Raw genomic sequence first — 27,676 nt, forward strand, 5'->3', positions numbered from 1 at the left:
GTCGGGGGGGTCCTGGCAGCGCTGAGGGGAGGGGGCTCAGGGGGTCCTGGCGGCGCTGAGGGGGTGCCGGGGTGTGGAGGTCCCGGGTGCGCTGAGGAGGGGTCTGGGTGGGTCAGTGGTGCACGGAGCGGGGTGTGGGGATCCAGCCAGCGCTGAGGAAGGGGGTTCAGGGGGTCCTGGGTGCACCCAGGGAGGTTCAGGGGTCCCGGGCGCACCCCAAGGCCTGCAGGGGAGCCCCATGTCCGCACCCCCAAAATCCTTCACGGAGCCCGGAGCCGCCCCGTCCCGGCCGACCTTGACTCGCCCCTCTTCCCCCCCAGGACGGGACTATGCCGCCCAGGCAGCCCCTGCCGCCAAGGCCGGCTCCTCCACCGGCCGCATCGTGGCCGTCATCGGGGCCGTGGTGGATGTGCAGTTCGACGAGGGGCTGCCCCCCATCCTGAACGCCCTCGAGGTGCAGGGCAGGGAGACGCGGCTGGTGTTGGAGGTGGCTCAGCACCTGGGTGAGCAGCTGGCATGAAGTGGGGAGGGGTCCTCCTGTGATGATGTTGCCAATGACTTTCGTTCTCCTGAGCTTGCTGAAGCCACGGATTTCGATCTGAGGAGGAGGTGGAAAATGGCTGCCCGAGGGCTGCGGCTGCACGGCTCAGTTTTCCTCAGGGCTATTTTATTCTTGCTGCTCCTCTTGGTCCTTCTCCCAGCAGAATGTCCCCTTGGCAGGGCCTGGGGAAGCCAGCAGCAGCTGTCCCCAGGGTCAGCCTGAGGACGCTGTGGTGACTATGCTGTCCTTGGGCCTCGGCAGGGGAGAACACCGTGCGCACCATCGCCATGGACGGCACGGAAGGGCTGGTGAGGGGACAGAAGGTGCTGGACTCTGGTGCTCCCATCCGCATCCCCGTGGGCCCCGAGACCCTGGGCAGGATCATGAATGTCATTGGGGAACCCATCGACGAGAGGGGTCCCATCACGACCAAACAGTGAGTGCTGTGAGGGGCTGGGGGACACCAGGGTGTGAGCAGGGAGGTGGCTCTGGCTCTTCTGGGTCACAGCAGGGACTGTCCCCTGCCAGCCCCCAAGCTGGGGGGCTCTGAGCAGCTGCCCACCCCCTCCCTCTCCTCTTCCTGCTCCAGGTTTGCTGCTATCCACGCCGAGGCCCCTGAGTTCGTGGAGATGAGTGTGGAGCAGGAGATCCTGGTGACAGGGATCAAGGTCGTGGATCTGCTGGCTCCCTACGCCAAGGGTGGCAAGATCGGTACGTGACCCCCAGGTCTGGGGAGTGGGCACCTGATGGTGCCTCTGGGGTTTCCAGCAGTTCCTTTGGGGAGCTTTTCCTTCACTGATGATCCACTCCATGACTTTCGTTCTCCTGAGCTTGCTGAAGCAACGCTTTTTTTTATCTGAGGAGGAAAGAGCTGAAGGGAAACCTTGGGGACAGCCGGGCTGGCTTGGGGCTCAGCAGGACACTTTTTCCTCCCCCTCCCAGGTTTGTTTGGAGGTGCTGGTGTGGGCAAGACTGTGCTGATCATGGAGCTGATCAACAACGTGGCCAAGGCCCACGGTGGTTACTCTGTGTTCGCCGGCGTGGGCGAGAGGACCCGCGAGGGCAACGACTTGTACCACGAGATGATCGAGTCTGGGGTCATCAACCTCAAAGATGCCACTTCCAAGGTGTGCAGAGACCCTGAGGGAGGGAGGGTCTCCTGGGGAGGTTCCGAGTCCCCTGACGCAGTGCCAGGCATGGCAGTGACACCGTGCTGACCCCAGGGTCCCACCCGCAGGTCGCCCTGGTCTACGGGCAGATGAACGAGCCCCCGGGCGCCCGTGCCAGGGTGGCCCTGACGGGGCTGACGGTGGCCGAGTACTTCAGGGACCAGGAGGGTCAGGACGTGCTGCTCTTCATCGACAACATCTTCCGCTTCACCCAGGCTGGCTCCGAGGTCTGTGTGGCACAGGGCGGTGCACCTGTCCCCCCCCCGCCCAGCCCCTCGTGCTGTGTCCCTCACGCTCTGTCCCCTCACAGGTGTCAGCCCTGCTGGGCAGAATCCCCTCTGCTGTGGGCTACCAGCCCACGCTGGCCACTGACATGGGCACCATGCAGGAGCGTATCACCACCACACGCAAGGGCTCCATCACCTCCGTGCAGGTGAGGGCAGGACCCACCTCAGGGTCCTGGGGAGCTGTGCCACCTACACGAGACCAAGTGTCCCCTCCTCTCTGTGTCCCCAGGCTATTTATGTGCCAGCTGACGACTTGACTGACCCTGCACCTGCCACCACCTTTGCCCACTTGGACGCCACCACGGTGTTGTCCCGTGCCATCGCCGAGCTGGGCATCTACCCAGCCGTGGACCCCCTGGACTCCACGTCCCGCATCATGGACCCCAACATCGTGGGGCCCGAGCACTACGACGTGGCTCGGGGTGTGCAGAAGATCCTTCAGGTGAGGGGGCTGGGGCATCCCCTCCCCGTGGGGTGGCTGAGGTGGGGGATCAGCTCTGGCCGCTCACCCCCTGTGTCCCCCTCCCCAGGACTACAAGTCACTGCAGGACATCATCGCCATCCTGGGCATGGATGAGTTGTCCGAGGAGGACAAACTGACCGTGGCCCGCGCCCGCAAGATCCAGCGCTTCCTGTCCCAGCCCTTCCAGGTGGCCGAGGTCTTCACCGGCCACATGGGCAAGTTGGTGCCACTCAAAGAGACCATCAAGGGCTTCAAGCAGATCCTGGCAGGTGAGGTGTCCCCTCTGGGGGTCTGGGGGAGCCCGGCTGGGCATCCCGCTCCCCCCTGACACGTTGTGTCCCCACAGGTGAATATGACCACCTGCCTGAGCAGGCTTTCTACATGGTGGGGCCCATCGAGGAGGCGGTGGCCAAGGCAGAGAAGCTGGCAGAGGAACACGCCTGAGCCCCCCCGGAGCCCCCCTGAGCACCCCCGGCTCCGCTGGGGCCGGACCCCCAGTATTTAACATTTCCAATAAAACATCGGTGAAAACGTCTGCAGGCTTTGTGTGCAGTGGCTGCTGCTCTCGGGGGGCTGCAGGGATCCAAATCCTCTGAGCCCCCCCACCCTGGGGCTCCCTCAGGATCCCCTCCGTGGGGGGGTTGTGCTGGGTTCTGCTCCACTGCAGAGACCCCCAGCCCTGGGGGCTCCCCTTTGTCCTGTGGGGTCTCCAGGAGAGGGGGGAAAACCCCCTCCTCCCTCTGCTGCAGGGACAGCCCGGGGGGTGACAGATGCTGGTGCCGTGTCCGTCTGTCTGTCCCAGTGCCAGTCGTTCCCCCCGCCCCCCCGCGCACTTCCAGCTCCACCATTTCGCAGCACAAAGAGCCGCCCCGGCCCGGCTCGGCCCCGGCAGCTGCCACTTTGTCCACGGTGTCCCGGGGGGCCGCTCCTGCCCGACCTCGCCCCGTGCGGGGCTGGGGGACATCCCCCGAGGGTACCGGGACCACCCCAACTCCCGACCCCCCCCGCACTGCTCCGCCGGTGCCCCCCCGGTGCCGGGCTCTGCTCAACCCCACGGAGGAGCGGGGTCCCGGGGGCGTCCCGGCGGGGGTGGCAGCCGGTGGTCCCGCGGAGCGCCCCCCGGTTGGGGGGGTGTCCCCCGTCATCCCCCCCCACCCCACGGAGGGCGGCGGTCCCTTTAAATGGCGGCGCGGCCCCGGTGGCGGAGGGGGCGGCGGCGGTCGCTGACATCACGCGGGGCCGGGAGCACCTGCGCCCCGCCCGGCTCCGCCACCGGCACCGGCACCGCAGCGCACCGCCGGGGAGAGCCGGGGGTCCCGGAGCCAGGGGTGGGGGGGCGTCCCCGCGTGGGGATTCCCCCCGCCCTGACCCCGCCGGGGGCGGGGATCCCCCTCCCACGTGGGCGCGCGCCCGCCCCCGGTGACGCCACGGCGGCGCCGCTCCCGGTGACGCCACTGCGGCCGCCGTGACGTGCGGGGGGGGCGCCGCCTGAGCCGGGCCCGCGCCGCCCGCCGCCTGCCAGGTGCGGGGTCGCGGCGGAGGAGGAGGAGGGGGGTGCGGGCGGTAACGGGCCGTTAACGGCCCGGGTGAAGGGAGCCAGGGGCTGGGAGGGTCGGTTGCGGCGGTTTGGGCCCGGCTCAGGCGGCGGCGGCGGCACCCCGCTCCCCTTTGCTGACCTCGGTGAGACGCCGTCCTCTCCCCCCGCTTCCCCCTGCGCATCCCGGTTCCGTGGCGTGACCCCCCCTCCTCCTCCGTTACCGGCTCCCGGTGACCCCCCCGGTGCAGCGGCCAAGGGCCCAGACCCGCGGGGAGCCCCAGCCCCGTTCCCGGCTCCCGGTGCGGTTCCCCCACAGCCCCGTCCCGGAGCTCGGGGGGAGCCCCCTCCCCTCCGGCACCGCCCGTCCGTGTCCCCCCCGCCACCACCGCACCCTCCGGTACCGGGACCCCTCTGCGGCGGCGGGGGGGCGCGGACACCGAGCCCCCCCATCCCCGGAGACCCGGCGGGGGGGCTGCGAGAGCGGGGTGGGGGTGTCCTTGCCGCAGAGACCGGGGGGTCCCCGCTGGGTGCGGGGCCGGGGGGGGGACCGGTGCCGTGTCCCCCCGTGTGTCCGTCCCCGCAGGAAGTGGCCGGGAAATGGCAGCCGGTTGTTCCGTCTCGTTGTTTTTGAAACGTCCTTTTTAATCAGGTCGCGTCACGCTCCCGGGGCCTCCCGGTGCCACCGGGCCGGGGAGGCCGCAGAACCGGGGAGGCCGAGCTCTCTGCCCGGGGAACGGCACCGGCTCCACGGCACCGACGGCTCCCCCCCAGCCTGGAGCTCTGTCCCCCCAAACTCAGCTCCCGGGGACACTCCTGGCCCCGGTGTCCCCGCGGGGATCCCAGGGCCCGGCGGTGCCGCTGCCACCGGGTTTGACACCGGGGCGAGCGGCGCTGCCACGCTGGCCGTGCCCGGTGTGACAGGAGCCGGGGTCACCCGCGGGCTCGGTGCCCACCTTGTCACCACCATCACCACGGTCCCCGCAGTGCCACCGTGCGAGGCTCCTGCCCCTCGCCCTCCTCACCTTGCCTGGCTCCGGTTTCTCGCCGTGGCCCAGTTTCAGCTCCACGCTCGGTGGCTCGGGGCGGGGGGAGCGGGGCCGCAGGAGCCCCGGTGCGGGTGGGAGGTGACAGGTGGCCTCGGGTGGCCGTGGATGGCCACGGATGGCCGGTGTCCAGAGCGCACCTGGCGCTGGCTGAGCTCCCAGCGATGCCAAGGGCGGCTCTGGGCCTGGAGCAAGGGTGACATTCCCACTTTGCTGGTTTTTATTTTCTCCCATCCCTTTCCCCACGCTGGCACGTGCCCAGCCCATCCCGGTCCAGCTCCGTGTGCGACCCGCAGCCTCCACCTGCCCGGTGCTTCTGGCACATCCCTCGGCCGCCTCCTCTGACCTCCAGAGCCAGCAGCGCCTTCCTGGCCGGCACATCACACACGGGGTGGGACCGGAAAGGCTTTTCCTTATCCAGCCCTGCCGCCGCTGCTGCTGCTGCTGCTGCTGCTGCTGCCGGTCTCCCCACGCCCGGGGCTTCCAGCCGGGTCAGGGCAGAGGCCGGTTCAGGGCTCAGGGGAGGCGGCTGCGGGTCCATCCCGAGCTGTCCTGGAGCCACTGCGTCACCGCCCATACGGGTTTCTCCGGTGGATGAATCACCGGTGGCCCTGGCCAGGCTCGGTGGCCCCCGCGGCCCCTGCCAGGGCACCGGCTGAGGGTGTGATGAAATCCGGGTTTCGACACGGGTTGTGCCGCCAGGCGCTGCTGAAGTGCCGAGTGCGGCGGCCTTGGCCCTTCCGGAGAGGTCGGTGCCGCCTTGGCCGGTGGCAAGCGTGGCACAGCCAGGAGTTGCCGGTGGTGGCAGCTCCGGGGGGTGTCCCTGTGGGTCACCACCAGCACTGGGGCTCCCTCCTCATCTGCTGGGCTTGGAGGGCATCAGTTTCCTCCATGTCCTGTCCTGGGATGGACCCACTGGGATCCCTCCTTGTGGCCTTGGGTTTGAGGTAGTGTTTGGGGGTCCTGGGGGATGAAGGTCACCAGGATCCCTCCTTGTGGCCTCGGGTTTGGGGGTCCTGGGGCATGAGGCCCTCCTTGTGGCCTCAGGTTTGAGGGAGCGTTTGGGGGTCCTGGCTCCTGCCCAAGCCAGCTCTGGGGCTTCAGCTCCTGCTTGCTCCCAACACAGCCCAGCCTCAAACCCTGGAGCTGTGCCTGGGGAATGGGGTGTGGGGTCCCCTCCACCTTGGGGGGCATGGCAGGTACACTGTCACCACAGGGTCACTCCTGTGCCAGGAGCGTTGGGTTGTGCTGGCTCCTCATGGGGTCACAGAGCTGCTTTTGGGGGGTCTACATGGTCCTTGGCTGGGAGGCCAGGACCAGCCACGGGATGGTGGCACACGGTGATGTCACACCTTGGTGATGGCCGTCCCTGGGGACGCCGGTGACAGGCTGTGCTCAAGCAGGTGCCAGCTCATCCAGCTGGGCCTGGGCCAGAGCGCAGCACAGGTGGCATCTCAGTCCTGGGGGGGCTTCAGTGTCACTCGTCACCCTCCCCAGCCCTCGAGCCCCAGGCTGGGGACCGCTGTGGGAGGGTCAGTGGCGGGTGGGTCACCCCAGGCAGGTGGGTCACCACACTGGCAGCCCCAGTCCACACCAGTGACTGACCCCAGTGCATCTTCTCCCCCGTGCAGAAATGGAAACAAACAACCATTTTAACTTCACTGGCCTTTCCTCTGCACCCGCTGCCTCAGGACCGAAACCCACGCCTGCCTCAGGGGACTCCCCCTTCACCCACAGCTCCCCGCTCAGCTTCCCCCAGCAAGGGAAAAGTAAGTGACCCCACGGGGACAGGGATGGCCCTGGGGCCAGAGGGGACACAGGGATGGGGTGGCTGTGGGGACAAAGGGGTGGCTGTGAGGCCAGAGGGGACACAGGGATGGAGGGACTGCAGGGATGGGGTGGCTGTGCGGCTGAAGGGGACACAGGGATGGATGGGGTGGCTGTGGGGACAAAGGGGACACAGGGACTGGATGGCTGTGGGGACAAAGGGGACACAGGAATGGGGTGGCTGTGGGGCTGAAGGGGACACAGGGATGGGATGACTGCAGGGATGGGGTGGCTGTGGGGACAAAGGGGACACAGGGCTGCAGAGATGGGATGGCTGTGGGGCTGAAGGGGACACAGGGACAGGATGGCTGCGGGGATGGGGTGGCTGTGGGGCCGAAGGGGACACAGGGACGGGATGGCCGTGGGGACAAAGGGGTGGCTGTGGGGCTGAAGGGGACACAGGGATGGCAGGGCTGCAGACACAGAGGGATGGAGGGTCCGTGGCCGGCGGCAGCTCCGGCGCGCGGGGCCAGGGCCGGGGTCTGTGCGTCCCTGCCGCCGCCTTGGCCTAGAAAAGCGGCGGCACCGGGGCCGTGCATGGATTTGGCCGGTCAGCTGACCCGGCACAGCCCTGCCAAGCGCTCGGCTAATCCCCGGCGTCCTGCGGCGCTCGGCCCGGTGCCGGCAGAGCCGTGGCAGAGCCGGTTTGGCAAACGGGGACTGTACAACACCCCCCCCTCCCACGTCCCTCCCTGCTTCTCTCCAGGCACGGGGAGGGGTGGGGGGCACAAGCAGCGCTTTGGCGGCTGCCCCGCCTGGTCATTGATCCGTCCTCAAACCCACTGGAGAGACCCCGCGGCGCTGACCTCGCCGTGCCTCTGCTCCCTCCCTCGCAGGTCTGAACGGGGGCATGAATGTCAATGGCTTCTCTACTGTATCACACCCCGGTACTTCAGGGACCTTCTCGCCCGGCTCCGCGCCCGCCGGGGCCCAGCCCCTCCGCTCCTACGACTGCCTGTGGGACTACTCGCCCTACACGCCTGCCGGCGGCCTCAAGGACGGGGGTCCGCCCGCCCTCGGACAGTTCCCCCTCAACGGCGTGGCCGGGGGGTCCCGGCCGGCCTCGCCGGGGCACGGCACCAACCTGCGGGCGGCCGGGCAGGAGTTTTGGGCCAACGGCACGGCCGGGCCCATGGGGCTGAGCTTCGACTCGCAGGAGCTCTACGACTCCTTGCACGAGCAGAGTTTTGAGTTGATGCAGAACGGGCCTGACGGCTTTTACGCGGCGGGGCAGTCGTCGCCCATACTGAGCTCGGACACGCAGCCCTTCCCGATGGCTCCCGACGAGCCAGAGCCCGGCCAGGGAGACGCTGAGGGCGCAGCCAAAGAGATGCCCACCAGCAGCAGCACCAGCACCGTCGCGGAGAACGGGGGTGGGCTGGTGGGCAGCCAGGAGCTGGAGGAGGCACAGCCAGGTAGGAGCCCGGGAGGGCTGGCACAGCTCTGGGACGCGGCGCTGGTGGCTGCTGGATCCTGGTCCAGTTGGGCATCGCGTTCCTTGGGGAATCCCAGCTGCTCTGACCCACCTGCCCGGTGTCCTGGACGGGGTTTGGTTGGTCACAGCTTGGAGGAGGCGTTGGGATCTCGTAAAAGCAGGCTGGGTCTCACCACCCGGTGCCATGGAGGGCTGGGTGTCCCAGCAGCGGGGATCCCCCTGCTCTGTCACCATCACGTCTCAGGGTCTGTTTTCGCTCCGTTGTTCCCTTCAGACCTGAAGATCTGCAGCTACAACGGGGCCGCGGCCGCTGGCACGGGGTCGCTGGGGCCGGAGGGGCCCGTCCTGGCACCCAGGGCCAGCGGGTGCCTGGGGGACGCGTCGCCCATCGCCCCGCGCCTGGAGGACCCCCACATCCTCAGCGAGCACCCCCTGGAGCCCTTCGAGTCCCTGGCCAGAGGTAGGGGGATGTCGGGGGGGTGCTGTCGGGGCAGGCCCGGGGGGACACAGCCATTCCCTGCCCGGGAAGCGCTGCCAGCCCTTCTCCATGCCGGTGCCGGTGTGGAGATGCGGCGGCCGTGGCGTTCTCCCGGGGCAGGGGCGGGCCCGCGTCCCCGGCGTGCTGCCGGCCCTTCCCTGCCTTCCTTCCCGTCCTTCCCGGCTCCGTGACAAGGCTGTTACTCAGCGCCTGAACTTCCGCGCTGCTGAGCATCGCCACGGCCATTTTGGGCTCCTCCGCTTCCCAGAGGAGGAGGCGGGGCTGGGTGGGGGGAGGAGGGGGGGGACCCAAACCCCTTTTAACCCTTCTGTTGCCGGAGCCTTTTTGGCCACTCCACACTCACATCCCCCCCCTCCCCGCTATTCCCCGTGAGCGGAGATGTGGGTCCGTGTGCCCCCAGCCCTGGTGCTCACCCCCTTCCCCAGACCCCGGCACCGGCGACTTGTACGCCATGGACGACTCGCAGCTGGTGAGCGACAAGTCCACCTTGGAGGAGCCCCCCGACCTGGCCGCCAGCCCCCCACTCCACGCCGGCCCCTTCAGCCTGCTGCCCGCCAGCCCCTCGCCCGCCCCGCTGCTCCATGGCCCCGCTTCGCCGCCCGCCCTGCCCGGTACGTGCTGTGCCCACAGCGGAGAGGTCACCCCACGAGGGATGCACCGTGTGCCCCACGGGGGTGGCAGCAGCGAGGCCCCCGGGCAGCGCAGGGAGGGGACGCGCAGCCCCGGTGACGTGTCCGGTGACGTCCCTGACCTTGGCTCCTCAGGCGACAACGCCGAGCTGAAGAGCGGCGACCACGCGGGGCTGCGGGACTCGGGGTCCCTGGAGCTCGACCCTCCGCTGGAGCCGGAGTCTCCGGCCCCGTCTCCGTCTGCAGAGGAGGAGGAGGAAGAAGAGGAGGAGGAGGAGGAGGAGGCTGCCGACACTTGCCCGGAGACTTCGGCCGCGCCAGGAGAGGGAGAGAGCGAGGAGCCCACCCTGCTGAGTGCCTCGGGGGCAGGTGTGGCCGCCACTTCACCTCCCCACCCCCGGGCCGAAGCCCCCCCCGGTGTCCCCCGGCCGCCAGCCCATCGTCCCATGTGTCCCCTCCCCGCAGGTGATGTCCCTCGGCGGCGCATCGCCACGCAGGAGGAGGTGCGCTTCCCGCTGCAGCACGGGTACGTGGGATGTGCCCCGAGGCTGTTTCTGTCCCCCTCCGGCTGTCCTGCCCCCCACCCTGTTCCCTTTCCACGCTCCTGTTCCTGTTCCCGTCCCTCTCCGGCCATCCTGCCCCACAGCTCTGCTCCCCTCCCACCGTCCTGCCTCAAAAACTCCCGTCCCCTTCCCACCATCTCGCTCCTGAAACTGTCCCCGTCGTGTCCCTCGTGTCCCCATCCCCTTCCCATCCTGCCCCTGTCCCCACCCCCTTCCCATCCTGCCCCTCTCTCCATCCCCTTCCCATCCTGTCCCCATTCCCAACCCCTCCCACTGCTCTGTCTGTGCCCGACGCCGTCCCCTCCTCATCTCGTCCCTGGTGCTGCCCCCATCCCCATCCCGCCCCCTCCCCATGCTGCCCCACGGCCCCGGGCTGACTCTGCCGTGCCCAGGTGGAGGCGGGAGGTCCGGATCAAGAAGGGGAATCATCGCTGGCAGGGTGAGACCTGGTACTACGGCCCCTGCGGCAAGAGGATGAAGCAATTCCCGGAGGTCATCAAGGTACCACCCCTGGCGACAATCGGGGGGGGGTTTCTGGTCCACCACAGTCACCCCCAAAGCCCGGGACTGCAGCTGATGGAGGCTGTGGTGAGCTTGGAACGCTGAGCTTCCTCACAGCCTTCCTCCTCCTCCTCCCTGTCCCCAGTACCTGAGCAGGAACATGGTGCAGGATGTGCGGCGCGAGCACTTCAGCTTCAGCCCCCGCATGCCCGTGGGAGACTTCTACGAGGAGCGGGACACGCCAGAGGTGGGTCTGGGGGCGGCTGAGCCCCCCTGTCTCCTCCCAAGCCCTCGCTGTGCCCACGGGTGACCCCAACTCGTGCCCCACAGGGCGTGCAGTGGGTGAAGCTGAGCCCCGAGGAGATCCCCGGGCGCATCCAGGCCATCACAGGCAAGCGCGGCCGGCCCCGCAACGCCGAGAAAGCCAAAGCCAAGGAGCCCCCGGCCAGCAAACGGGGCAGGGGCCGCCCGCCCAAGGTCAGGATGGTGGACTTGCTGAGTAAAACGGATGCACGGCTGCTGAAGAGGCTGGAAGCACAAGGTACCCCCTCTTCCCAGCCCCGGTGTGGGGGGCCAGGGGGGCCCCTCACAGCCTGGTCCCGGTGGGATCCCCGGTTCACGTCTGCTCTGTGCCCCCCTCCAGAGGTGCTCAGCGAGGAGGACAAGTTGAAAATGAGCAAGATCAAGAAGAAAATGAGGCGGAAGGTGCGGGCGTGGGGGCTGCTTGGGTTTGGGGGGGGGTTTTCCCTGGTGGAGGGGGTCCCTGAGCGGGTCTTGTCCTCCCCTCAGGCCAAGAACAAGCAGAAGCAGGAGGCCAAAGCTCCCAGGGCCAAGGAGGCCAAGAAGAAATCCAAGGTGAGTCCCTGGGCACGAGTAGGCCTAGGAGAGGAAGGAGATGAAAAACGAGAAATGGATTTTTCCCTTTACCATTTTTTTCTCCCCACACATCCTTGACTCAGGCCAAGGAGAAGAAGGGGAAGCCAGAGAAGGGCAAGGACAAGGCCCGGCCCAAGGAGAAGAAGGCCAAGGGGGCTCGGAAGGCGGACAAGGGGCTGCTGGCCCAGCGGCGCCTGGAGGAGCGGCAGCGGCAGCAGCTCATCCTGGAGGAGATGAAGAAGCCCACAGAGGACATGTGCCTGGGGGACCACCAGGTGGGCTGCGCCGGGGGGCTCAGAAAAGTCACCCTGGGGAGCCACCAGCTTGTCCTGACCCCTCTTTCCTCTCCCTGATCCACAGCCCCTTCCAGCCTTCTCGCGCATCCCGGGGCTCGTCCTGCCCAGCCGCGCCTTCTCCGACTGCCTGACGGTGGTGGAGTTCCTGCAGAGCTACGGGAAGGTGCTGGGGCTGGAGCCAGCACGGGACGTGCCCACGCTGGGGGCACTGCAGGAGGGGCTGCTGGGGGTGGCCCCCGGCGCGGGGCAGCTGCAGGACCTGCTGGTGAGGCTGCTGCAGGCGGCGCTCTGCGACCCCGGGCTGCCACCCTACTGCCAGGTGAGACCCCCTTCCCTGCCAGGTGAGACCCCCCTGTTAGGTGAGACCCCCTTTTCTGCCAGGTGGGACCCCCGTTAGGTGAGACCCCCCTTCCCCACCAGGTGAGAACCCCCTGTTAGGTGAGACACCCTTCCCTGCCAGGTGAGACCCCCCTGTTAGGTGAGACCCCCCTTTCCGCCACGTGAGAACCCCCCCCTGGGGGCACTGCAGGAGGGGCTGCTGGGGGTGGCCCCCGGCGCGGGGCAGCTGCAGGACCTGCTGGTGAGGCTGCTGCAGGCGGCGCTCTGCGACCCCGGGCTGCCACCCTACTGTTAGGTGAGACCCCCTTCCCTGCCAGGTGAGACCCCCCTGTTAGGTGAGACCCCCTTTTCTGCCAGGTGAGACCCCCCTGATAGGTGAGACCCCCCCTTCCCTGCCAGGTGAGACCTCCCTATTAGGTGAGACCCCCTTCCCCACCAGGTGAGACCCCCCTGTTAGGTGAGATCTCCCTCACCAGGTCAGACAATTCCTTCCCTTTCACTCCTTTCTCCTCTTCCCTTATTTTTCCCCCCTTATTTTTTCCCTTCCTCTTTCCTTTCTTCCTCTTCTTTTCCCTTTCTTTTCCCCCTTTCCATTTTACCCATCCATTTGCTTCCCTCCTCTTTCTCTCTTTCTTCCCCTCACTTTCCTTTTCCTTTTCCCCCTCTTTCCTTCTCCTCCCTTTTCTTTTTTCAATCCTTTTCCACCTCCACCTTTCTTTTCCCCTCTCTTCCCCCCACCATTTCCCCTTTCCTTTCACCCCTTTGTTCCTTCTTTTCCTTCCCTTTTTTCCCCACCACCTTTTATTTTTACTTCTGCTTTCGCTTTCCTTCCTTCCCCTTTCCTTTCCCTCTCTTTCTCCCCTTTTCACCACCTTCTCCCCTTTTCCCCCTCCCCTGGCTGGGGCTGTCAGTGCCTGCAAAACTCAGGACAGGAAATCCTAAATTTGGAACGTGCCTTCCTCCCTTGTGCCCAGCCCCATCCTCACCCCCAGCATCTTTTGGGGCGTCCCCCTGTCTGTCTTTGTGCCGGGAGCACCCAGAACCACCTCTGAGCAGGACCCCCCTCCTGCCAAACCCCCGTGGGGACAAACAGGGGACTCCCCAAACCTCTCCCTCTGCTCTGCCCAGTCCCTGAAGATCCTGGGGGAGAAAGTGTCGGAGATCAGCCTGAACCGCGACACGGTGTCCGAGGTGCTGCGCTGCTTCCTGACGGCGCACGGGGCGGGCGCGGAGCTGTGCGAGGGGCTGCGCACCAAACCCTTCCAGGCGCTGCCCCCGGAGCGCAAAGCCTCCATCCTGGTCTTCCTCATCAACGAGCTCAACAGCAGCGCCCTCATCATCAGGTGGGGCTGGCTGTGGGGGCGTGAAAATCCTCTGACTGGGGATGCTGCTCTGCCCTGCAGCTGCTTGCTGCAGCCATCCCCCCATCTCCATCTCCCCATCCCCATCTCCCCATCCCCATCTCCCCATCTCCCCATCCCCATCTCCCCATCCCCATCATCTCGCCATCCCCACCCCGTGTCTCTTGTTCTGCAGTGAGATTGACAAGACCCTGGAGAGCATGTCCAACTACAGGAAGAGCAAGTGGATCATCGAGGGCAGGCTGCGCAGGTTGGTGGGGAAGGGGCTTGGCTTGCAGCCTCAGCACCATCCCCTCCAGGCGCCTCAGGGGGTGTGGGGTGAGCAGGGGGACAGGTAGCCAACACCTCCAACTGTGTCCTGGCAGGCTGAAGGTCGCCCTGGCCAAGAAGACGGGCCGTCCTGAGTCGGAGATCACGGGGCTGGAGGACGGCCGGCGCCGGCGCAGCTCCCGCCTGACCGAGGACGTGGGGCTGGAGATGGAGGAGGAGGAGGAGACCCGGGGGCGAAGATCCCGCCGGGAGGAGGAGGTGGGGTGCTCCGGGCTCTGTTGTGGGGGCAGAAGTGAAGGTGCCACCTCGGGGGGTGTCTTCCCTGACTGATCCATCCCTTCCCCAGCTTGACACGTCTGCATCCAGCGTCCCGGAGCTGGAGCGGCAGATCGAGAAGCTGGCCAAGGTGAGCGGGTGCTGCAGGGATGGAGTTCAGCCCTGCTGGGGGGCTGCAGCCCCCTCACCGCCCCCCACTCTCCCCACAGAGGCAGATGTTCTTCCGCAAGAAGCTGCTCCATTCCTCCCAGACCCTGCGTGCAGCATCCCTGGGCCAGGACCGGTTCCGGCGGCGCTACTGGGTCCTGCCCCACCTTGGTGGCATCTTCGTGGAGGGCGCGGAGGGTGAGCAGGGAAGGGGCTTTTTTTTGCGGGGGTCACACCTAGGAGAGGATCCAGCATCTCACCTGCTCGTCCTCCTGCTGTCCCAGCAGCTGAGCCGGTGGCTCAGGAGCCCCCGGAGGAGAAGGTGTCCCCGCACGTGTCCCCGGTGAAGGAGGAGCCGGCCGCCGTGCCCGTTGCCAGCCGGACGAGCTGCCCGGCCTCGGCCTCGCGCGCCCGCGGGCGGCCCCGGAAAAGCAAAGAGGAGCTGGCACAGCACTGCGAGCCCTGCCCCGTGCCCATCAACGGGGTCCTGGAGGAGCCAGAGACCCTGGGGCAGAGCCAGCACGACCTCAGCCAGTCGGCCTTCCTGTCCTGGCTGAGCCAGACCCAGTCGTCCCTGCTCAAGGACTCGGTTCTCACCCCGGCCAGCAGCCCTGGCAAAGGGGACACGGGGCTCCCACCCGCTGAGGCCCCCTCGGATCCCATGGAGGAGGAAGAGGAGGAGGAGGAGGAGGAGAGAGCCCCGGAGGCCGTGGCAAAGCGAGGGCCCTGGTTCAACCTGCTGCCCCGCACGCCCTGCGACGACCGAGCCCCCCTCGCTACCTCCTCAGCTGAGCCCTCACCGCGAGCTCCCGCAGCCCCCCGCAGCCAGGGCCGGGGGGAGCCCCCCAAGGGCTCGGCACGGCAGGTACGGGATGGGGGGGCTGCCCCCAGCACGTGTACCCTGACCCGAGGGGTTGTGTGGGGAGGGGGATTCTCCCTGGGTGGCTGCAGGGAGGGGGGTGGGACCCTCTGCGTGACCTGGGCAGGGGTGGTGGCACAGGGGGCTCAGTCCTGCTGCCCTTGGCAGGCTGGTGAGGAGGGAAACAGCTCCAAGGGTGGGGAGGCTGCAGGACTGGGGGCTGTGGGATTGGGGGGCTGCAGGACTGGGGCTGTGGGGTTGAGGGGCTGCAGGGTTGGGGGGGGCTGAAGAATTGGGGTTTGTGTGATTGAGGGGTTGCAGGACTGGGGGCTGTGGGGTTGGGGGGCTGAAGATTTTGGGTTTGTGGGATTGAGGGGTTGATTGGGGTGGGGGGCTCAGGATTCAGGGGCTGAGGATGCAGGTGTGATAACCTCTGTGGATCCTTTCCAAGGCAGAATCTTTTATAATTTTTTGTCTGTCCCTCCAGCTGAACGGCCTCCCCGCCGACGACCCCACGGCTCCCCTGCTCGCCTCCACGCCGGTGCACGCCGGCCCCAGGGCCCACGGCGCCTGTCCCCGCAGCCAGGGCAGCCTGGAAAAGCTCCAGGACGTGCCAGGACAACCCAAACGCCGAGGGAGACCCCCCACCAAATTCTTCAAGCAGATGGAGCAGAAATACCTGACGCAGCTGACGGAGCAGCCGGTGCCCAGCGGTGAGAGCCGGGACCCCCCCGTCCCCCCGGGACCCCCGTGGTGGCAGCGCCGGTGCCCTGGCACGGTGCTGAGCCGTGGCACTGGCCTTGCAGAGATGCAGAGCGGGTGGTGGTGGCTGAGGGACCCCGAGGAGCTGGAGGCGGTGGCACGGGCGCTGCACCCGCGTGGCATCCGGGAGAAAGCGCTGCACAAGCACCTCACCAAGCACAAGGAGTTCCTGCGCGAGGTTTGCCTCAGGACCACCACCGGTGAGCCCCCCCCGGAGCCCACCCCCAGACCCCCAGCTGGGTGGAGAGCTCTTGCCTGTCCCCCTGTGAGCCCCAAAATTTTATCTTCTGCCCAAATCCCTAAGGCAGGGGGCTGCTGCCTGTTCCCTCCCTGAGCCCACCCTTTATCCCTCCACACCTCACTTTCTACCCCGGCCCTGGGGCAGGGGGCTGCTCCCTGTTGCCCCCCAAGCCCATCCTCTGCTCTCTAGGTGGGGGGGGGCTACTGCTCATGTGCCCACCCGAGCCCACCCTTAGCCACCAGACCCCACATTCCACCCACACCACCATGGTGGGGGGTTTGTTGCCTGTCCCCCACCCTGTGCCCCTCCAGACCTCCATCTTCTCCTTGCACCTCCAGGTTAGGGAGCTGCTCCCCATCCCCCCTCTGTGACCTCCCCTTTTTCCCCTCCAGATCCCTGTGTTCTGGGATGGGGCTCTGTTGCCTGTCCCCACTTTGTGACCCCGTTTTCTGCTCTCCAGACCCTGTCGTGTCCCAGGATGTGGCTCTGCTGCCTGACCCTCATTCCTGACCCCCCTTTTCTCTGCATCCCAGTCTGGGATGTGGCTCTGCTGCCTGACCCTCATTCCTGACCCCCCTTTTCTCCTCTGCAAACCCCACAGTGTCCCAGGATGGGGCTCTGTTGCCTGATCCTCATCCCTGAACCCATTTTCTCCTCTCCAGACCCCATCTTCCCCCTGTGTTCTGGGATGTGGCTCTACTGCCTGTCCCCACTTTGTGACCCCCCTTTCTCCTCTGCAGACCCCCAGTGTCTGGGATGTGGCTCTGCTGCCTGACCCTCATTCCTGACCCCCTTTCTCCTCTGCAGACCCCACAGAGTCTGGGATGTGGTTCTGCTGCCTGACCCCCTTTGTGACCCCTCTTTTCTCCTCTGCAGACCCCCCAGTGTCTGGGATGTGGCTCTGCTGCCTGACCCCCCTTTCTCCTCTGCAGACCCCATCTTCCACGCGCGCCCGGACTCGGCGGCTGCCGCGGTGTCTCAGGAAGCGCTGGCTCAGTGGTCAGTGCCAGACAGAGCCTACGAGACCGACCTGGGCGTCCTGCAGTGGGTGGAGGAGCTGGAGCAGCGCGTCCTCATGGCCGACCTGCAGATCCGGGTGGGTACCGGGCAGGGTGACCGCACTGCCGAGCCACCGAGTGACCAGCACTGACCGCCAACACTGACCAGCAACACTGACCGTCAACACTGACCAGCAACACTGACCAGCAACACTGAGCACCAGCACTGACCTCCCACACTGACCAGCAACACTGACCGCCAACACTGAGCACCAACACTGACCACCAACACTGACCAGCAACACTGACCGCCAACACTGACCACCAACACTGACCACCAACACTGACCAGCAACACTGACCGCCAACACTGAGCACCAACACTGACCACCAACACTGACCAGCAACACTGACCGCCAACACTGACCAGCAACACTGACCGCCAACACTGAGACCCCCACCGGTGAGCCCCCCCCGGAGCCCACCCCCAGACCCCCAGCTGGGTGGAGAGCTCTTGCCTGTCCCCCTGTGAGCCCCAAAATTTTATCTTCTGCCCAAATCCCTAAGGCAGGGGGCTGCTGCCTGTTCCCTCCCTGAGCCCACCCTTTATCCCTCCACACCTCACTTTCTACCCCGGCCCTGGGGCAGGGGGCTGCTCCCTGTTGCCCCCCAAGCCCATCCTCTGCTCTCTAGGTGGGGGGGGGCTACTGCTCATGTGCCCACCCGAGCCCACCCTTAGCCACCAGACCCCACATTCCACCCACACCACCATGGTGGGGGGTTTGTTGCCTGTCCCCCACCCTGTGCCCCTCCAGACCCCCATCTTCTCCTTGCACCTCCAGGTTAGGGAGCTGCTCCCCATCCCCCCTCTGTGACCTTCCCTTTTTCCCCCTCCAGATCCCTGTGTTCTGGGATGGGGCTCTGTTGCCTGTCCCCACTTTGTGACCCCGTTTTCTGCTCTCCAGACCCTGTCGTGTCCCAGGATGTGGCTCTGCTGCCTGACCCTCATTCCTGACCCCCCTTTTCTCCTCTGCATCCCAGTCTAGGATGTGGCTCTGCTGCCTGTCCCCCCTATGTGACCCCCTTTTCTCCTCTGCAGACCCCACAGTGTCTGGGATGTGGCTCTGCTGCCTGACCCTCATTCCTGACCCCCCTTTTCTCCTCTGCAAACCCCACAGTGTCCCAGGATGGGGCTCTGTTGCCTGATCCTCATCCCTGAACCCATTTTCTCCTCTCCAGACCCCTGTTGCCTGTCCCCACTTTGTGACCCCGTTTTCTGCTCTCCAGACCCTGTCGTGTCCCAGGATGTGGCTCTGCTGCCTGACCCTCATTCCTGACCCCCCTTTTCTCTGCATCCCAGTCTGGGATGTGGCTCTGCTGCCTGTCCCCACTTTGTGACTCCCCTTTCTCCTCTGCAGACCCCCAGTGTCTGGGATGTGGCTCTGCTGCCTGACCCCCCTTTCTCCTCTGAACCTCTAACACTGACCAGAAACACTGACCTCCTACACTGACCGCCAACACTGACCACCATCACTGACCTCCAACACTGACCAGCAACACTGACCGTCAACACTGACCTCTAACACTGACCGCAAACGCTGACCAGCAACACTGACCGCCAGCACTGACCAGCAACACTGACCGCCAACACTGACCAGCAACACTGACCGCCAGCACTGACCGTCAACACTGACCTCTAACACTGACCAGCAACACTGACCGCCAACGCTGACCAGCAACACTGACCGCCAACCAATGCTGACCGCCAACACTGACCTCCAACACTGACCACCAATGCTGACCGCCAACACTGACCTCCAACACTGACCACCAACACTGACCAGCAACACTGACTGCCAGCACTGACCGCCAGCACTGACCGCCAACACTGACCGCCAACACTGACCTCCAACACTGACCAGCAACACTGACCGCCGACACTGACCTCTAACACTGACCTCTAACACTGACCGCCAACAGTGACCGCCAACACTGAGCACAAACGCTGACCAGCAACACTGACCAGCAACACTGACCTCCAACACTGACCACCAGCACTGACCAGCAACACTGAGCACCAACACTGACCAGCAACACTGACCGCCAGCACTGACCGCAAACGCTGACCGCCAACAGTGACCACCGACACTGACCGCCAACAGTGACCGCCAACACTGAGCACAAACGCTGACCAGCAACACTGACCAGCAACACTGACCGCCAACACTGACCTCCAACACTGACCGCCAGCACTGACCTCCCACGCTGACCTCCAACAGTGACTGCCAGCACTGACCGCCAACACTGACCAGCAACACTGACCTCTAACACTGACCTCCAACACTGAGCGCAAACGCTGACCAGCAACACTGACCGCCTACACTGACCGCCAACGCTGACCAACAACACTGACCTTCAACACTCCAGCAACACTGACCTCCAACACTGACCGCCAACACTGACCGCCAACACTGACTGCGAGCACTGATCTCCTACACTGACCTCCAACACTGACCACCAACACTGACCAGCAACACTGACCGCCAACACTGACCTCCAACACTGACTGCCCACGCTGACCTCTAACACTGACTACCAGCACTGACCTCCAACACTGACCACCAACGCTGACCGCCAGCACTGACCACCAGCACTGACCACCAGCACTGACCGCCAGCTCTGACCTCCAGCACTGACCAGCAACACTGACCTCCTACACTGACCACCAATGCTGACCGCCAGCACTGACCTCCAACACTGACCTCCAACACTGACCACCAATGCTGACCGCCAACACTGACCTCCAACACTGACCTCTAACACTGACTACCAGCACTGACCTCCAACACTGACCACCAACGCTGACCGCCAGCACTGACCACCAGCACTGACCTCCAACACTGACCGCCAGCACTGACCTCCATCACTGACCACCATCACTGACCTCCAACACTGACCGCCAACGCTGACCTCCAACACTGACCGCCAACACTGACCTCCATCACTGACCACCATCACTGACCTCCAACACTGACCGCCAACGCTGACCAGCAACACTGACCGCTAGCACTGACCGCCAGCACTGACCGCCAACACTGATCTCTAACACTGACCTCCAACACTGACCGCCAGCACTGACCTCCAACACTGACCACCAACGCTGACCAGCAACACTGACCTTCAACACTGACCAACAACACTGACCTTCAACACTGACCACCATCACTGACCACCAACGCTGACCGCCTCGCTGTCCTCCGCAGGGCTGGACGTGTCCCAGCCCGGACTCGACGCGGGACGACCTGAGGTACTGCGAGCACAAGGTGGAGCCCCTGGAGGACATCACGGCGCGCGGCAGGCACCGGGAGCTGCCGCCGCGCCGGGAGCTCACCAACCCCCTGGACCTGGCCGTGCTGCGGCTGGCGGCGCTGGAGCAGAACCTGGAGCGCCGCTACCTGAAGGAGCCGCTGTGGCCGCTGCACGAGGTGGTGGTGGAGAAAGCCGTGCTGAGCGGCCCCGAGGAGCTGAGCCTGGGCCCCACCGAGATGTGAGCAGCTCACACAGCCCCCCCCGAGTCCTCCCCTGGGTTGGGAAGGGGTCGTTCCCACCCCCCACCCCGGGAATGTGGGGGTCAGCAGGGTTTGTTCTGGGGGTGGGGGTCTCCCGGGGATGGGATTCCTTCTTGGGGATGAGGGTCCCTTGTGTGTCACTGGTGTTTTTACTGGGATAAGGAACTTTCCTAGGAATGTGGGAGATCCTCACATGTCCTTGGGGGCTTCCTTGGAGATTATAATGTTTTTTCAAGGGGTCCCTCACAGGAATGAGGGGCCATCAGGGTTCCTCTTGGGGATCAGAGTCTCTTCTGGGGATCAGGACCTATCCTGGGAATGTGGGGGGCCAGCAGAGTCTGTTCTGGGGGTGGGTCTCTCCCAGGGATGGGATTCCTTCTTGAGGATGAGGGTCCCTTGTGTGTCACTGGTGTTTTTGCTGGGATAAGGAGCTTTCCTAGGAATGTGGGAGATCCTCACGTGTTCTTGGGGGTCTTGCTTGGAGATGAGAGTCTTTTCTGGGGATCAGGACCCATCCTGGGAATGTGGGGGGCCAGCAGGGTCTGTTCTGGGGGTGGGGGTCTCCCAGGGATGGGATTCCTTCTTGGGGATGAGGGTCCCTTGTGTCACTGGTGTGTTTTTGCTGGGATAAGGAGCTTTCCTAGGAATGTGGGAGATCCTCACGTGTCCTTGGGGGTCTTGCTTGGAGATGAGAGTCTTTTCTGGGGATCAGGACCCATCCTGGGAATGTGGGGGGCCAGCAGGGTCTGTTCTGGGGGTGGGGGTCTCCCAGGGATGGGATTCCTTCTTGGGGATGAGGGTCCCTTGTGTGTCACTGGTGTTTTTGCTGGGATAAGGAGCTTTCCTAGGAATGTGGGAGATCCTCACGTGTTCTTGGGGGTCTTGCTTGGAGATGAGAGTCTTTTCTGGGGATCAGGACCCATCCTGGGAATGTGGGGGGCCAGCAGGGTCTGTTGTGGGGGTGGGGCTCTCCCGGGGATGGGATTCCTTCTTGAGGATGAAGGTCCCTTGTGTGTCACCACTGTTCTTCCTGGGATAGAGATCCTTCTATCCCAGGAAGGATAGAAGGGGGAAGGAGACCCTCACATGTCCTTGGGGGCTTCCTTGGAGATGAGAATCTTTTCTAGGGGTCCCTCACAGGAATGAGGGGCCATCAGGGTTCCTCTTGGGGGTGAGAGTCTCTTTTGGGGATCAGGACCCATCCTGGAATGTGGGGGGCCAGCAGGGTCTGTTGTGGGGGTGGGGCTCTCCCGGGGATGGGATTCCTTCTTGAGGATGAAGGTCCCTTGTGTGTCACCACTGTTCTTCCTGGGATAGAGATCCTTCTATCCCAGGAAGGATAGAAGGGGGAAGGAGACCCTCACATGTCCTTGGGGGCTTCCTTGGAGATGAGAATCTTTTCTAGGGGTCCCTCACAGGAATGAGGGGCCATCGGGGTTCCTCTTGGGGGTGAGAGTCTCTTTTGGGGATCAGGACCCATCCTGGAATGTGGGGAGCCAGCAGGGTCTGTCCTGGTGGTGGGGGTCTCTCAAGAGTCCATCGTGGTCCCTCTTGGGGATGAAGGACTTTGTTGGGATCCCTCCCAGGGGTATGGGGCTCCCTCAGAGGCCATTGGGGTCTCTCTGAGGGATGGGGTCTCCCCTGGGGATGGGGTCTCTCAGAGGGATGGGGTCTCTGAGGGATGGGATCTCCCCTAGGGATAGGGTCTCTCAGAGGGATGGGGTCTCCCCTGGGGATGGGGGTCTCCCCTGGGGATGGGGGCTCTCAGAGGGATGGGGTCTTTGAGGGATGGGGTCTCCCCTGGGGACTCATGGGGGTCATCGGGGTCCTGCTCGGGGCTGAACAGCGACCAAGACTCCTCCTTCTGCGCTCCCTTTTGGGGTGCGGAGGGGTTCCCCGTGCCCCAGCCGGGATCCTGGGCCAGGGCAGGACCCCCGTGCCGGGCTGAGCCCCCCGCTGTCCCCGCAGCTCGTACGAGATCACGCCGCGGGTGCGGACGTGGCGGCAGACGCTGGAGCGCTGCCGCAGCGCGGCCCAGGTGTCCCTGTGCATCTTCCAGCTGGAGAAATCCATCGCCTGGGAGAAATCCGTCAACAGGGTGGTGAGAGCCTGCTCTGGGTGGGTGGGGGGATGACAAAGCGGGGGTCCAAAGCAGCTCTGAGCCCCCCCCGTGTCCCCCCAGACGTGCCTGGTTTGCCGGAGAGGGGACGACGACGAGCACCTGCTGCTGTGCGACGGCTGCGACCGCGGCTGCCACCTCTACTGCCACCGGCCCCGCATGAGCGAGGTGCCCGAGGGCGACTGGTTCTGCTCCGTCTGCGTGGCCAGAGATGAGAATCTTTTCTAGGGGTCCCTCACAGGAATGAGGGGCCATCGGGGTTCCTCTTGGGGGTGAGAGTCTCTTTTGGGGATCAGGACCCATCCTGGAATGTGGGGAGCCAGCAGGGTCTGTCCTGGTGGTGGGGGTCTCTCAAGAGTCCATCGTGGTCCCTCTTGGGGATGAAGGACTTTGTTGGGATCCCTCCCAGGGGTGTGGGGCTCCCTCAGAGGCCATTGGGGTCTCTCTGAGGGATGGGGTCTCCCCTGGGGATGGGGTCTCTCAGAGGGATGGGGTCTCTGAGGGATGGGGTCTCCCCTGGGGCTGGGGGCTCTCAGAGGGATGGGGTCTCTCTGAGGGAGGGGGGATCTCTGAGTGATGGGGATCTCCCCTGGGGATGGGGTCTCTGAGGGATGGGGTCTTTCAGAGGGATGGGGATCTCCCAGAGGAATGGGGATCTCTCCTGGGGATGGGGGCTCTCAGAGGGATGGGGTCTCCCCTGGGGATGGGGGTCTCCCCTGGGGATGGGGGCTCTCAGAGGGATGGGGTCTCCCCTTCCCCTGGGGCTGGGGGCTCTCAGAGGGATGGGGTCTCTGAGGGATGGGATCTCCCCTAGGGATAGGGTCTCTCAGAGGGATGGGGTCTCCCCTGGGGATGGGGGTCTCCCCTGGGGATGGGGGCTCTCAGAGGGATGGGGTCTTTGAGGGATGGGGTCTCCCCTGGGGACTCATGGGGGTCATCGGGGTCCTGCTCGGGGCTGAACAGCGACCAAGACTCCTCCTTCTGCGCTCCCTTTTGGGGTGCGGAGGGGTTCCCCGTGCCCCAGCCGGGATCCTGGGCCAGGGCAGGACCCCCGTGCCGGGCTGAGCCCCCCGCTGTCCCCGCAGCTCGTACGAGATCACGCCGCGGGTGCGGACGTGGCGGCAGACGCTGGAGCGCTGCCGCAGCGCGGCCCAGGTGTCCCTGTGCATCTTCCAGCTGGAGAAATCCATCGCCTGGGAGAAATCCGTCAACAGGGTGGTGAGAGCCTGCTCTGGGTGGGTGGGGGGATGACAAAGCGGGGGTCCAAAGCAGCTCTGAGCCCCCCCCGTGTCCCCCCAGACGTGCCTGGTTTGCCGGAGAGGGGACGACGACGAGCACCTGCTGCTGTGCGACGGCTGCGACCGCGGCTGCCACCTCTACTGCCACCGGCCCCGCATGAGCGAGGTGCCCGAGGGCGACTGGTTCTGCTCCGTCTGCGTGGCCAGGGTACGTTGGGGGGTAGCCCTCACACCCCACCAGGGTGGTCCAGGAGGGATCCCAGAGCCTGCTGAGCTCCCCTCGCCCCTGGAGAGGTCCTGGTGATGGGAGAAGCTCTGATTGCCAAGAGGGATGCTGGTGGCCCCCATGGGACCCCCATCTCCAGGGGAGACCCTAATGGGACCCCCATATCTCTGCGAGAGACCCCCATGTGAGCAGGAGGGATTCCCATCCCAGCACTGGTGACCCCACAGGGACTCCCACACCTCTGGGGTCCCCAGGAGAGACCCTGATGGTCTCTGAGAGCCCCCCCCCCCACACTTTTATCAGGATGATCCTGATGGAGATGGAGTCTCACGAGGACGCCTGGCCCTTCCTGGAGCCCGTGAACCCCCGGCTGGTGCCCGGCTACCGCAGGATCATCAAGAAGCCCATGGACTTCGGCACCATGCGCACGAGGCTGCTGCGGGGAGGGTGAGCTGGGCCGGGGGGGCTCTCGTGGGGCTGGGGGCTTCTCCTGGCGGTGGGTGCTCCTCTCAGGGGTTGGATGTGCCTCCCAGCCCAGTGGTGTCCTTCAAAGTGATGGTTTTGGTGTTTTTTTGGGGATCCGTCCGGGGCTGGCAGGGTCATTCCCAGGGGTTGGATGCCCCAGGGGTCAGGTGTTCCTCAAAGGGATGACTCTTGTGGGTTTGGGGGTCCATCCAGGGCTGCTGGGGTCCCTCCCAGGGGTTGGATGTCCCTCAGAGGGGTGGGATGTCCCTCTGAGGGCTGGATGTCCCTCAAAGGAGTGGATGTTCCTCAAAGGGATGATTTTGATGTTTTTTTGGGGGTTCCTCCAGGGCTGGCAGGGTCATTCCCAGGGGGTGGATGTCCCTCAGATGAGAGCCTGCTCTGGGTGGGTGGGGGGATGACAAAGCGGGGGTCCAAAGCAGCTCTGAGCCCCCCCCGTGTCCCCCCAGACGTGCCTGGTTTGCCGGAGAGGGGACGACGACGAGCACCTGCTGCTGTGCGACGGCTGCGACCGCGGCTGCCACCTCTACTGCCACCGGCCCCGCATGAGCGAGGTGCCCGAGGGCGACTGGTTCTGCTCCGTCTGCGTGGCCAGGGTACGTTGGGGGGTAGCCCTCACACCCCACCAGGGTGGTCCAGGAGGGATCCCAGAGCCTGCTGAGCTCCCCTCGCCCCTGGAGAGGTCCTGGTGATGGGAGAAGCTCTGATTGCCAAGAGGGATGCTGGTGGCCCCCATGGGACCCCCATCTCCAGGGGAGACCCTAATGGGACCCCCATATCTCTGCGAGAGACCCCCATGTGAGCAGGAGGGATTCCCATCCCAGCACTGGTGACCCCACAGGGACTCCCACACCTCTGGGGTCCCCAGGAGAGACCCTGATGGTCTCTGAGAGACCCCCACCCCTAGAGGAGACCCTGGTGGCCCTTCCATTGCTGTGCTGCCCCCCAGGAGAATCTCTCATCCCCAGGAGACTCCGATGGCCTCTGAGGGACCCCTGGGGGTCACCTCGGGAATGTGGAAACAAGCAGAGGGTCTGGAGGGGACAGAGGGTGACCCCCATTTTCCCCCCACAGGCAGGACAGTACCGAGACCCCATCTCTTCTCCCCGGCGAGGCAAGAAACGGAAACGGGGCCGGGGGCTCGGGGCCAGCCCCGGCGAGGAGGAGCCGAGCCCGCGGCGCCGCCCGGCCCCGCGGCGCCGGGAGGGGCTGCCCGCGTCCCCCCGGTGCCCCGGGGCAATCCTGGGCTGGCAGGGTCATTCCCAGGGGGTGGATGTCCCTCAGAGGGGTAGGATGTCCCTCAGAGGGCTGGATGTCCCTCAGAGGGCTGGATGTTCCTCAAAGGGATGATTTTTGTGGGTTGGCAGGGTCCTTCTCAGGTGTTGGATGTCCCTCAGAGGGCTGGATGTCCCTCAAAGGGGTGGCTGTCCCTCAAAGGGTTGGTTTTTGTGGGTTTGGGGGTCCATCCTGGGCTGGCAAGGTCATTCCCAGGGGTTGGATGTCCCTCAGAGGGGTGGGATGCGTCCCTCAAAGGGGTGGATGTTCCTGAAACAGATGATTTTTGTGGTTTTTTGGGGGTTCCTCCAGGGCTGGCAGGGTCATGAGGGCTGGATGTTCCTCAAAGGGATGATTTTTGTGGGTTTGGAAGTCCATCCAGGGCTGGCAGGGTCATTCCCAGGGGTTGGATGTCCCTCAGAGGGGTGGATGTCCCTCAAAAGGGATGATTTTTGTGGGCTTGGGGGTCCATCCGGGGCTGGCAGGGTCATTCCCAGGGGTTGGATGTCCCTCCCAGCCCAGTGGTGTCCCTCAAAGGGATGACCTCTATGAGTCTGGGGGTTCCTCCAGGGCTGTTGGGGTCTCTCCTGGGGATCCCAACCCCTCCTGGGAATGGGAATGGGGTTCCTTAGGGGTTGGTGGTGTCTCTCCTGGGGATGGGGGGGATCATTTCCCCTCTCAAATTTCCCTCATGGAAATTTGAGGTTCCTTTTTCCATGGAAAAAGGGGTTCCTTAGGTGCTGAGGGGGGGTCCCTCCCGAGGATGGGGGTCTCTCCTGGGGATGGGGTGATCAGTTCCCCTCTCAGTTTTCCCTCATGGAAATTTGGGGTTCCTTAGGTGCTGAGGGGGGGTCCCTCCCGAGGATGGGGGTCTCTCCTGGGGGTGGGGGGATCAGTTCCCCTCCCAAATTTCCCTCATGGGGACAGGAATGGGGTTCCTTAGGGGGGTTGATGGGGTCCCTCCCAGGGATGGGGGGATCACTTCCCCTCTCAAATTTCCCTCATGGAAATTTGGGGTTCCTTAGGTGCTGAGGGGGGTCCCTCCTGAAGATGGGGATCCCTTCCAGGGATGGGGGTCCCTCCCAAGGATGGGGGTCTCTCCCAGGGATGGGGGGATCAGTTCCCCTCCCAAATGTCCCTCGTGGAGACAGGAATGGGGATTTTTAGGGGCGTTGATGGGGTCCCTCCCAGGAATGGGGGGATCAGTTCCCCTCCCAAATGGCCCCCCTGGAGACAGGGATGGGGATTTTTAGGGGCGTTGATGGGGTCCCTCCCAGGAATGGGGGGATCAGTTCCCCTCCCAAATTTCCCTCATGGAAATTTGGGGTTCCTTCGGGATTGATGGGGTCTCTCCTGAGGATGGAGTGATCACTTCCCCCCACGACGACGGGGTTCCTTTGCCACTGACGGGCACGGGGGGTCCCCTGGGGGTCCCGCCCGCCCCCCACCCACCCTCTGCCGTCCCTCAGGTACTCGAGCTCGGCCGAGTTCGCCGCCGACGCCCTCTTGGTGTTCGACAACTGCCAGACCTTCAACGAGGACGACTCGGCCGTGGGCCGCGCCGGCCACGCCATGCGCCGGTTCTTCCAGAGCCGGTGGGAGGAATTTTATCAGGGAAAACACGCTCCCAACCCGTGAGGAGGGGGTCCGGGGGTCTCTCCCCGCCCCCTCCCCACCAACTGCCTCCTCTGGAGCTGCTCTCGCTGCCTGCTGATCCCACATTTTGGGGGGTTTCATCCCCCCTCACCCCGCAACAACCTCGATCCCGTAAAAATTCTCCGGCAGCGTGAACGGGCCCCCCCCCAACTGAATTCTAAATTTTCCACCCCCCCAACCCACCATGAGGCC

At 65.1% G+C, this 27,676-nt stretch overlaps 2 protein-coding genes and 2 non-coding genes across 4 annotated transcripts in view; all 4 read left to right on the forward strand.

The window, feature by feature from the left end:
* ATP5F1B (ATP synthase F1 subunit beta) overlaps positions 1 to 2,995 on the forward strand; it is a 3,778-nt gene extending 783 nt beyond the window's left edge. The window contains exons 3-11 of the mRNA XM_041406184.1: positions 321 to 503; positions 803 to 977; positions 1,131 to 1,252; positions 1,484 to 1,668; positions 1,779 to 1,937; positions 2,021 to 2,143; positions 2,227 to 2,439; positions 2,528 to 2,729; positions 2,807 to 2,995. Coding sequence (XP_041262118.1) covers positions 321 to 503; positions 803 to 977; positions 1,131 to 1,252; positions 1,484 to 1,668; positions 1,779 to 1,937; positions 2,021 to 2,143; positions 2,227 to 2,439; positions 2,528 to 2,729; positions 2,807 to 2,904 — 1,460 coding nt within the window. The 3' untranslated portion in view covers positions 2,905 to 2,995. The remainder of the gene's footprint in view (positions 1 to 320; positions 504 to 802; positions 978 to 1,130; positions 1,253 to 1,483; positions 1,669 to 1,778; positions 1,938 to 2,020; positions 2,144 to 2,226; positions 2,440 to 2,527; positions 2,730 to 2,806) is intronic.
* Positions 534 to 607, forward strand: LOC121336775. The gene has a single exon (XR_005952816.1). It is a non-coding gene; the product is annotated as a small nucleolar RNA SNORD59 (small nucleolar RNA).
* Positions 1,331 to 1,406, forward strand: LOC121336774. The gene has a single exon (XR_005952815.1). It is a non-coding gene; the product is annotated as a small nucleolar RNA SNORD59 (small nucleolar RNA).
* Positions 2,996 to 3,947: 952 nt separating the features above from the next.
* Positions 3,948 to 22,834, forward strand: BAZ2A (bromodomain adjacent to zinc finger domain 2A). The gene is made up of 26 exons (XM_041406185.1): positions 3,948 to 3,982; positions 6,672 to 6,809; positions 7,704 to 8,282; positions 8,577 to 8,762; positions 9,227 to 9,412; positions 9,566 to 9,799; positions 9,896 to 9,956; positions 10,386 to 10,494; positions 10,640 to 10,741; positions 10,825 to 11,035; positions 11,138 to 11,199; positions 11,284 to 11,349; positions 11,454 to 11,645; positions 11,731 to 11,985; positions 13,134 to 13,348; positions 13,542 to 13,616; positions 13,732 to 13,894; positions 13,983 to 14,042; positions 14,122 to 14,257; positions 14,344 to 14,924; positions 15,406 to 15,631; positions 15,725 to 15,880; positions 16,854 to 17,017; positions 20,182 to 20,465; positions 22,456 to 22,588; positions 22,670 to 22,834. Exons 2-26 carry the CDS (start codon positions 6,674 to 6,676, stop codon positions 22,832 to 22,834), a joined length of 4,737 nt encoding a protein of 1,578 aa, XP_041262119.1. The 5' UTR covers positions 3,948 to 3,982; positions 6,672 to 6,673.
* The last annotated feature ends 4,842 nt before the right edge of the window (positions 22,835 to 27,676 follow it).

Source organism: Onychostruthus taczanowskii, unplaced genomic scaffold (assembly GCF_017590055.1).
Source record: "Onychostruthus taczanowskii isolate IOZ18803 unplaced genomic scaffold, ASM1759005v1 scaffold245, whole genome shotgun sequence".
Classification (NCBI taxonomy): domain Eukaryota; kingdom Metazoa; phylum Chordata; class Aves; order Passeriformes; family Passeridae; genus Onychostruthus; species Onychostruthus taczanowskii.